Source organism: Arvicola amphibius, chromosome 5, assembly GCF_903992535.2.
Source record: "Arvicola amphibius chromosome 5, mArvAmp1.2, whole genome shotgun sequence".
NCBI classification, from domain to species: Eukaryota; Metazoa; Chordata; class Mammalia; order Rodentia; family Cricetidae; genus Arvicola; species Arvicola amphibius.
Window position 1 is genome coordinate 122,633,645 of NC_052051.1, and position 11,510 is coordinate 122,645,154.

Below are 11,510 nucleotides of genomic sequence, written 5' to 3' on the forward strand. Positions count from 1 at the left end.
CCCAGAATGAGCCTTTATCCTGGACGGTATTTTATGTGATTAACAGTTTGACTTGCAAAGAAAAAGTCCTTTTTCACAAAGGAAATTCCCAGGGTTTGCTCAGTAATTTTAAATTTCCATGATGGAAACTCATTTGGAATGTTAAGTTAGACAGGAGAAAAACACACCCTATTTTTAACTGTGATTATGAAACATGTTACAAAGTAATAGAAGTATTAGGCTGGCTAATACTTCAAAATCCAGACAAATAAGTCTGGCTTGAGAAGACAGTGGAATAAGAAATGACAAGAATGGAATAACTTAAGCCCAAGACAACTGCATGGCACATACGAGACTCAACGCCATACATCACTTCTCGAAGAATTATTTTATATTTCCGGAAAGCAAATCAATTACAGTTGTTCAAACTACCACAATAGTTTGAAGGTCTATCAACTCCTTTTCTCAATAAATGGTGTTTTAGTTACAAATAGTAAAGTAGGTGGAAGGGCTTCATTGCAAGAGAAAATCATGCAATATAAATTTCAAACTCCCACAGAGTGTACTTTTCCTCTAACTGCCCCGTGACACAACAGAAACCTCACGCTGCCAGAAAAGAATCTGTTAGCAGGTTTTAACAAAAAAGTTTGTTATTGGCATAAAAACAGACAGTAGGATCAATGGAACCGAATCAAAGACCCAAATATCAATTCACACACTTACAAACACCTGATTTTTCACAAAAAAACTAAAATTATAAGATGGAAAAAAGAAAGCATATTTAGCAAATGGTTCTGGCATAACTGGATGCCAACATGTAGAAAAATGCAAATAGATCCATACCTATTGCCATGCACAAAACTCAAGTTCAAATGGATCAAAGACCTCAACATAAAACCAACCACAATGAACCTCATAGAAGAGAAAGTGGGAAGTAGCCTTGAATGCATTGCCACAGGAGACCACTTCCTAAATATAACCCGAGCAGCACAGACACTAAGAGAAACAATAAATAAATGGGACCTCCTGAAACTGAAAAGCTTCTGTAAAGCAAAGGACATGGCCAACAAGACAACAAACTACAAAATGGGAAAAGGTCTTCACCAAGCCCAATTCTGACAGAGGACATATCTCCAAAATATACCAAGAACTCAAGAAACTAGACACCAAAATACCAAATAATCTAATTTTAAAAATGGGATACAGATCTAAACAGAGAATTCTCAATAGAAGAATCTCAAATAGCCAAATGACACTTAAGGAAATATTCAACTTCCTTAGCAATCAGAGAAATTCAAATCAAAACAACTCTGAAATACCATCTCACACCTGTCAAAATGGCCAAGATCAAAAACATTGATGACAGGCTATGCTGGAGAGGATGTGAAGTAAGGGGAGCACTCCTCCATTGCTGGTGGAAGTACAGTTGCTTTGGAAATGAGCATGGTGATTTCTCAGAAAATTAGGACTCAATCAACCTCAGTATCCAGCAATACCACTTTTGGGCATATACCCAAAGGATGCCCAATCATACCACAAGGACATGTGCTCAACTATGTTCATAGCAGCATTATTTATAATAGCCAGAACCTGGAAAGAACCTAGATGCCCCTCAACCAAAGAATGGATAGGGAAAATGTGACACATTTACACAATAGTGTACTACACAGCAGAAAAAAATAATGACAGCTTGAAATTCACAAGCAAATGGACAGAACTAGAAAAAAACCATTCTGAGTGAGGTAGCCCAGACCCAGAAAGACAAATATAGTATATACTCATACATGAATATTAGACATAAAGCAAAGGATAACCAGACTACAGTCCACAACCCCAGAGAACCTAAACAACAAAGAGGACCCTAAGAGAAACATAAATGGATCCATTTAGGAAGAAGAAAGAGACAACATCTCCTGAGTAAACTGGGAGCATGGGGAGAGGCAGGGAGAGGGTAGAAGGGAAGAAGGGAGGAAACAAGGAGAGTGGGAAAAATGTATAGCTCAATAAAAACAATAAAAAATGTTAAATACCACGGGGCAGATTTGTAAAGGTGAAAAACTCAGCCAACAATACCTCAGAAAGGATAGTATTTTTTCCATATTAGCATGTGTAATATGAGATACCATTTCCCCCCACTGAACACCTCTCGGTACTTCCAGAAAGAGCGGGTTGGCAAATCCCAATAAACCGTATATCAAGAGGTAACACAGCAGGTTAGAAACCAAAGGAACTCGCAAAATAAACCTCTACAAGACTGAACCATTCTTGAACTCTTATTAAAAGCAAAAGAACAATTCTTGGTGCATTTCACCGCGCAAGGAATGGATGACTGACTTGTGATGATTTGATAATATACAATGTGTCCAGCAGCCCAACAGTTTTTTTGTTTGTTGTGGGTTTTTTTATTGCATCCTCCAACCACAAGAGATCATTAGAGGTGAAGCCTTTGTGACACTATACACACACACAAAGTTGGTCACCACGAATCATACTTCCCATGTGATGGTAGGTAAAAAGATGTTTTGTTGTTGTTGTTGTTTCTGATCTAAATTGGGGTGGGGGGATACCGGTGTGCCTCACTCTACATGGTAAATTTCCCCAGAAAGAAGCCAATGAAAACTGCTCCGATCACAAGCAGAACAAGAGGAAGAGGCGTGGTGCGACTCTTCTTCTTCAAGGACGTGGAGGAGGCAAGCTTGGGATTGTTGGGCTGCGCTGGCTTTCTGAGTCTCAAGCTTTCGTCCCCTTTTCCAGTCTCTTTTGGCATTTCAAACACACACCTCAGTTTCGAATTCATGATTTCACCAGGGTTTGCCTTCTTCCACATGGCCTCCAGATCCGAAGTGTCTGGGGGAGCAAACCTTGTCTGCACCATGAACTTGTGCTTAACTTCCCGGCTGGGGTCATAGCGGAAGGGCTGCAGCATGGTGGCGACAGTCACTGTGGAGCCCGGCTCGACGACGCCGCTGTTGGGACGCACACAGTAGCAGCGAGGGTTGGTGCTCTTCATCTTGAAGCATACTTTCCTCGATGACGGGTTGTGTAGTTTAAGATACGTGGTGACGATGGTGGTGAAGGGACCTTTGAACCTGAGGACCTTGGGCGGGTCGAGCACCAGGACCTGCAAGGGTTTTGCGGTGGCACGGGAGGTGGACGCCATGGGGAATGGAGCTGGCGGCAGTTCGCGATCCCAGGTCTCCGCGTCACAACCGCCGTGACCACGCGCGTTCTCATCCTGGGCATTCTCCCGTCCCTGGATTTTACACGGCTGTGAGGTGGGGGGATTGTGATAATATGAGATTTGTAAAATCATGCCTCGGAGAGAAACATGGGTTATTGAGCTTCAATTGTCAAAGAACTGAGATGACATTTCTTAGTGGAAGGAGGGGATCCATGTGTATTAAACATGGGGTATGAGAAGCACATCTGAATTCTACTAACCCTCCCCGACTCTACACACAGTGTTGATAATGTCCTTTTAAAAATATTTTCCTGAACATTAGAAAAATGTTGAAAAGTACACACTGCATTAAAAAATTAACAATTCTTTTTTTTTTCAAGTTTTTTTTATTTTTTATATTTAAAAATTTCCATCTCCTTCCCTCCTCCTCCCCCCTCCCTCCCCTCCTCCTCCCCCTTCCCTCCCCTCCTTTTCCCCCTTCCCTCCCCTCCCCTCCACGCATACCTCCCATCCCTCCCTCTCAAGGCCAAGGAGCCATCAGGGTTCCCCACTCTATGCTAAGACCAAGGTCCTCCCAACTCCCCCCAGGTCCAGGAAGGTGATCGACCAAGCTGAGAAGGCTCCCACAGAGCCCGTCCATGCAGAAGAATCAGAGCCCAGAGCCATTGTCCTTTGCTTCTCAGTCAGCCCCCGCTGTTGGCCACATTCAGAGAGACGGGTTTGGTCGCATGATCCATCAGTCCCATTCCAACTGGAGTTGGTGATCTCCCATTAGTTCTGTCCCACCGTCTCCATGAGTGAACGCACCCCTCTCGTTGACATTTTTAGATGCATGATTTAGTGGCAATAAGTAAATTTCACTGCAGGGGCACCTCCACCCTAGTCTCCTGTATTGGTTAGTGTTTGTCACCAACTTGACATAACTTAGTCACCTGGGAAGAGTGTAAACTGAAGGGCCTATGTTCACATCTGTGAGAGATTGTCACCAATGATGGATGATGTGAGGAGACCAATCCCTAGGCCTGTGAGCCTGGGCTGTATAAGAAATCTAGCGAAGCAGGGGGCTGCGGGGGAGAGGGGGTTATTCCTCTTAAGACACCTGCTGAAGTTCCTGCCAGGACTTTTCTCAGTAATGGACAGGAGACCTGGAAGTGTAAGCTAATACAAACCCCTCCTCCCCTAGTGGCTTCTGGTCACGGTATTTATCCCAGCAACAGAAAGGATTCCGTCTAAAGAGAAACCTACGGGCATCATCAATTTTCTTGGAACTTTATATACATCTTCCACTTAAAAGACTTCCCTCTCAAGAGGTGGCATTTACACTAAAGGAATGTATCAGTGGTCAGACCCGAAAGACAATGAACTGAGAACTTCTGCCTCCCTTCCCTCTGCCCCCTAGGGATGGGATGGAAGAAGCGGGAGACAGAATGGCCCCTTGGCCGAGTGTTACCAGCGCAGCCTTTTTCAGCTGGACCCTTTCACCCTTGATGCCTTCACCTGGAAATGCAGCTGTCAGGGCTATGTGGGTTAAGTGAAGGAACACCCAGCGAGAAGAGTCAGCGCCTCACATGCTCCAGTTTCTTACTACTCACGTGCTGTCCTAGATAAGGCCGCCTCTTGTCTACAGATGAGAGATACCCAGTCTGAGCAGCTGCTGGCACTGAGCAAATATTCATGAAAGGAACAGAGGGGCACCATCCCACCATCCTACTACAAGGAGTTTCTGCTCATTTGTTGTGCTAGGAACCAAAGCCAGGCAGGGCTTTACACGTGTTTACACCAGTGTGCCACACACACACACACACACACACACACACACACACACACACCCCACTCAGGTGAAAGGTCTTAATGTAAAAACAAAGGCGTGTCTGTGTGACCTGACTGGGTCCGGAAGGTGGAATTATTCTCATTAGCACATGACCATTGCTCAGGTTCCGCCATTCACAAAGTAAACAGTGTAGCCGCGTCTATCAAACCGTTGAAGACACCACAATTTCACACAAAATCCCAGCTGTGGTTTAAGAAAGTCACAAGAAACGGTTAAGCGTGTGCAGCAGCATGGAGGGGAGAAGGCAGGGTTTGGATGCCGCTAAAGGGTGACATGAAGCCTTACCAGAGCCAGAGTCGGCTGGCAATAGACTCATTTTTGTCCTGTGTACCTTCAGTTATGGCAAATAAAAAACATGCCTCTCCTGAACTTCCCCTGCTGTGTCACACGCCGGCACTACCATCCCTCACTCCCAACCCCCACCCCCAGCCATCCCCAGCCTCATTCCACCTTTGTTCATCCCTTTCTCTCGTGGCAAGGTCTGGGGATTTGTGCCAAGCAAAGATGGGAAATACAGATCTGTATTCTGGGTCACTAGGTCAAGGCTAACCTAGAGCCACAGAACTTCCTTCTCCCAGAGTAAGCAGTGAGGCAGGAGGCTTCCAGGCAACACTGTCTGTCAGTTCCTGCCAAACCAGGAGCAAGGCATGGGGTTCAGCCAAGAGTGAGTGCTATACAAACTGACTGCTCAGTCTGGAGCAAAGGGAAGGGGACACAACCCAGACAGCAGTGCAGCCAGGCATGGAACCCCAGGCCCGTAAAGCCCAGCATTTGGGAGCTGGAGGCAGGAGAAGTAGGGAGTTCAAGGTCATCCTCAGCTACAGAGCTACTCTGAGGCCAGCCTAGGCTACTAGAGATTCTCAAAACAAGAACAAAACCCGAAATAACAAAAAGGAAGGTGGGAGAGAAGAGGAGGAGACGTGACCAGAAATACCGTTTCCACTTTTTGAAGTTGCTACATCTTCTGGTTGTCAGTTGCTTAATTCTGTTAATGTGATCATCCTTGCCTGTCTCTCACCTCTCCCAAATACTGGGGTTCCCCATGCCTCTAGTGTACATATGTCCATTCAAAAGCCATGGCACAGCCACAAAATTAGATATTTATCATAGACTTCTATAATCTGAAAATGCATGCCCTTACAACAGCCTTCAGCATCGTCACAAGTTCTGAGTCCCCTTAGTCCACTCAGAAGGGACCAAAAACGGATGGATCCCAAGCGAAGTCTAGGCTGCTGAGGTCACAGGCAGGACTCCACTCTCCGATACCAAAGGAGGAGTAAGGAGTTGAAACATCGATTGTTATGGGTCGCAAGCATTCTCTTCCTAATAGGCATGAGCTCGTTTAATAACACAGTGACTGGGAAACTTCGCTTGCTAAGGCTTTGGTTTCTACTTGGTCAAACTCCCACTACAAGCCAAAAAACAAAGAGAAATGTATCGTCTACAGGAAATGATGTGTTGGATTAATTCATTTCTCTCTTGCTAAATACTCACTGAATTTCCCTTATATTGGAGCTGTTCTCAGAACACTGGTTCCTGTCTCCCTAAGAAAATTAAAGAAAACATGGAAACATTCTCTCTCCAGAAAAGGAGAGCCTTTTGCCCCCTGCAGCTTTATTATAGTATAATTGACAAATAAAAAATGTATGCATTATGGCATGGTATGTTTTGATATATGTATGTATTGTAAGTTATTAAGCCAGACTAATTCATCAACTCACCATATCACACACTTAAGATTTTGTGATTATTTTTAAATTTTCTTGAGAAGGATTCTTGTTTTGTAACCTAGGCTAGCCTTGAACTCATGATCTTTACAGGTGTCCCCTACCACACCTAGCTTGCAATGACTTTACATTTTAAGTTAAATGTAGTCCCATTTGTCTATTTCTACTTTTTCTGCCCTTGCTTTTAAGTCATGCCAATAAAGCACTGTCCAGGCCAATCAATGCCAAGAAGACTTACCCTTGTCTTTTAATAAGTTCGCAATTTCCGCCTCACATTTTAGAGACACGGTTAACCCGCTCAAGTTGACTTCCGCACATGAGATGAATGTCCACTTCCACTTTCACGCATGTGCTCTCCGTTCTCAATACATCTGTAAGACCTACGTGTTTGTCTGTGTGGGGTTATGTGCACATGGATGCAGTGTCTTCAGAGGAGGCCAGGGGCGTCCGATAACTCGAGAGGTAAAGTCACAGGCTACCGTGGAGCACCCAGTGTGACTGCTGGGAACTGAATACATGTCCTCTGCAAGGACAGTGCATGTTCTTAACTGCTAAGCCATCTCTCCAGCCCCCGGAGACCATCCTTTCTTCACTGTGTGTCCCTGACACCTTTGACACTTTTGTTAAAGATCAGCTGATTCACAGTTTATTAACCAGTTCTCTATTTTGCCCCATTGGTCTTTATGTGTAATGTTGCGCTGTACAATGCTGCTATGATTGTTATAGCTTCAGAGTGGAACTTTAAATTAGGCAGCGAGGTACCTTACTTTCTTCTTTTTGCTCATGTTTTTCTTAGATATACAGGGTCTTTTGGGGTTTATATGAATTTTAGGATTAATTCCTAAATTCCTAGAAAATATTGAGTTGTTGTAGGGATTGCACTAATTATTCTAGATTGATTATCTAGATTGATTTGTTGTGTAGGTATTTTTAATATTAACTGTCTCAATCCATGAATGGGCTGTACTATCCATTTGTCTCCTGCGTTTCTTTAATTTTCTCACAGTTTTTTGGTGCGCATTTATAGATTGTTTACCTCCTTGGTTGAATCCACTCGTAAGGGTTTTGTTGTTACTGTTTTGGGTTTTTTTTTTTGTTTCTTTTTTCCAATGGTACTAAATTAACACTTTTTGTTTGTTTGTTCCTTTTTTGGAGAGTTCAGTTTTAGTTCATAAAAGCACACTGACTCTTGTGTGTTGGTAATGTATCTCCCAGTATTACTAGTTTGTGAAGGTTTGTATTTTGGTGGTTGTATTTACATTTTTCTAGAGATACAATAATGTCTTCTGCAAACAGCAGAAACTTTACTTTCTTTCTTTCCCATTTGGGTGACTTCCTTTCTTCTTTTGTAGCGCCATCAGTCCTGTGGTGATTCATGTTGGGACTTGCTTATGGTATACTCAGACTTAGTTCTCTTTCAACAAGTCACATGACTTAAGAGATGAAATACATGATTGGCCAGATTTAGTCAGAAGTCCTTCTCCAGCCACTCAAAGGAAGATCTGAGGTGATGTCTCCAGGGAAAGAAGGAAGGATGGAGGTCAGACAAAACAAGAACTGTTCTCCACCATGGGTGTGCCGCCCTCTTGTGTAACAATGACTAAGTAAAATACAAGCAGGGACATCTCGAGAGCTGTGCCCACAGAGACCAGTCCTGTCAGGAGGCCAGAAGCCCAGAAGCCCAAAGGGGTTGGGGGAAGGGTGGAACCTACTTTCAGAATAATGCCTCTTGGAGTGGAGCCAACATACCACCTAAACGGTGAGCTAACTTTAGGGGAAAGAGCCTCAGCTAGCTTTAGGGAAAGGGGCCTTATCTGAGCAGGGGGGTTTCAAAAGGTTTCCTGCTTCCCGAGGAGTGTGCAGGATTTAGACTGAAACCTAGAAAAGAGGACAGCAACTCAGATCTGCGTGCAGAAAGGAGCTGGGAACCATGGTGGAAGAGGAAGGGCCAAGGTTTCTGAGTGAGATCAGCCTATAGGAGAGGAGGAAACATACCAAGCAAACATCACAGAATTTTAAATTCTAGATCAGTGGTTCTCAAACTGTGGGTCGAGATCCGTTTGAGGAGGTCAAATGACCCTTTCACAGGGATCGCCTAAGACCATCAGAAAACACAGATATTTACATTGTGATTACAATTATGAAGTAGCAACAAAATAAATTTCTGGTGGGGGGGTCACCACAACATGGGGAGCTGTACTAAAGGGTCCCAGCATTAGGGAGATTGAGAGCCGCTTCTCTAGACCCAATCTTATCACTGAAGTTAGCAACACGTCTTTCTGTCTGTCTTTCCCCCAAACTGCTCTGACTTGTAGACAGTGTGTTTGTGTTGACATTTTCAGTATTCTGGGGCTGGAGAGATGGCTCAGCAGTTAGGAACCCTGTTCTAGACGGCTTAAATTCACCTCCCAGGACACATACGGTGACTTGTGGCTATATGCCACTTCAACTGCAGAGAATCCGACAACCTCTTCTGAATCCCGTAGGCATCAGGTATTTGTGTTGTGCACAGGCAAAGAAAGCACTCAGACACATAAAACAAAATTTAAAGATCTGACAAAACGTTGTCAATATTCAATTCTGCCTTGGCTTAAAGGTGGCAGAGGTTTCCCCAGTCTCCTCTTCCCTCCCCTACCCCATCTGATTTACACAGGAAGAGAGTTCGAGCCCATGAGCTCTGTGCAGGAAAGTATTCCGGTCAGCGCCCTAGCACGGTAGACTGAAACAAGCTGGAAAGGCGCTGTGTGTGAGAGAGTCTCCCTGTTTTGTGGCAGCCACGGTCTGCATCTTTTCAACAGAGGTTTAGGATTGCCAAAAGGCAGGGCCAAGGCAGGATACCTGTCTTAGTTAGGGTTACTATTGCAGGGATGGAACACCATGAACAGAACAACTTGGGGAGGAAAGGGTTTATTTGGCTTACACATATCACTGTCCATCACTGAAGGAAGTTAGGACAGGAACTCAAACAGGGCAGGAACCTGGAGGCAGGAGCTGATGCAGAGACCATGGAGGGGTGCCACTTACTGGCTTGCTCAGCCTGCTCTCTTATGAAACCTAGGACCACCAGCCTGGGGTGACTCCATCCTCAATGGATGGGCCCCTCTCCCATCAATCCCTAATTAAGAAAATGCCCTACAGGCTGGGGTCCAACCCGATCTTACAGAAATACTTTCTCAATTGAGGCTCCCTCCTCTCTGATGATTCTAGCTTGTGTCAAGTTGACATCAAACTGTCCGGCACAATTCCCTATTTCTAGGTGATACAGTGCAGAGTTCTGAACCTTGTGAGTAGAGATGAGTATCAGGGGTCACCGAGAAGAGAACAAAGCCTTGGGGGAGGGACAACACAGGGAAGGGGGGGAGGAAGAGCTAAAGTAAAGGCTGAGGGTGAATAGGCACATCAGTGGGGAAGAGCCTAGACGCACAGGCCTGCAACCAGGAAGGCCCCAGTCTGTGCCCTCCATTGACCATTGCAGGACAGAACTTAATCTCTTTAAACTGCAAGCTCCTCATCAGCAAAACAACAATAACAAAGCATCTGTTGGATTGCAAGAATTAATGATTTAAAAAAAACAACCAAAATTAAGTGTCTGGGACTTCAGATGTTGCTTGGAGACTTACCATTGTGAGTCCTTCGAAAGATTAACTCCACTGAGCAGTAATGTAAAAACAGAAATGATGAAAGAAAAAGCTCTTATCTTACAGGCTATAATGAGGATTGAATTAGATAACGCACAAACAAGCTCCACAATGTCTGGCAGAAGTGAACATTCACCAAGTGTTAATGATAAGATGGCATACTGATGGTACTGACTGAACTAGCTATGCTGCAGCGGTCTGTGTGGCACGTAGGACCAGCAGAAAGGACCAACACAGGAAGGAGACGATTCTGTTTTTCTTGTGATGAGCATCCCTAAGACAAGGGCCTTCAGAGTGCTGTTTCAGAAATGTCACCAGTTTGGGCACTGTGGGACACGTCCTTAATTCCAGCACTTGCGAGTTCAAGGCAAGCTGAGGCTGACCTGGTCTACAGAGAAAGTTCCAGGCCAGCCAGAGCTACAGAGTGAGAACCATCTCAAACAACAAACAAACAAACCAGCAATAATAATAATAAATAATAATAATTTATAACCACAACCAAAGATAAAATCAAGTATCCTCTTTTCTATCTGCAACCTTAGCATGTCACTGTTTCCCAACTTGGGTTGTTTCCCCAAGGAAGCCACATTCAGATAACCTACAACTGTCACCACTGGTGAGAAACAGGGGAGGGAAGTGATCCACCACTCTCAAAACGATAGACCGCTTCATGAATTTGTGTGTCATCCTTGCAGAGGACCATGCTCATCTTCTCTGTACGATTCCAATTAGTATATGCTTCAGTCTCAGATGGAGCAGAAGGAGAGAGAAAGTAAGGAGCACAGAATACACTGCTCTCTGCTCCCTGACTGCAGATGCAATGCGATCGCTCACTCGGCACTCCCGGTGTCATGCCTTGCCCCTTCAGATGCAATGAGATCACTCACTCGGCACTCCCGGTGTCATGCCTTCCCCTTGGTGATGGGCTGTCCCTTCAATTGGCCAAAGTAAGTCCATCATCCCTTCAGTTGCTCTTCAAAGTATTTTGTCACCACAGTGAGAAAAAAATAACTAACCTAGTAGTGTTCTTAAGAGAAAAATCTATGGGGCCAGTGAGAGGGCTCAGTGGTAAGGAGGCTTGTTGCCAGGCCTCATAATCTGGGTCCAGTCCCTGGAACCCATATATGGCAGAAGGAGAGAACCGACATCCACAG

General features: G+C 44.6%; 1 protein-coding gene and 1 non-coding gene across 2 annotated transcripts; both read right to left on the minus strand.

Moving 5' to 3' along the window:
• Positions 1-2,560: 2,560 nt before the first annotated feature.
• Positions 2,561-3,139, minus strand: LOC119815905 (vesicle-associated membrane protein-associated protein A-like). The gene has a single exon (XM_038332250.1). The coding sequence runs from the start codon at positions 3,137-3,139 to the stop codon at positions 2,561-2,563; it is 579 nt and encodes a 192-aa protein (XP_038188178.1).
• A 7,869-nt stretch (positions 3,140-11,008) lies between these two features.
• Positions 11,009-11,117, minus strand: LOC119815912. The gene has a single exon (XR_005285590.1). It is a non-coding gene; the product is annotated as a U6 spliceosomal RNA (small nuclear RNA).
• Between the last annotated feature and the right edge of the window lie 393 nt (positions 11,118-11,510).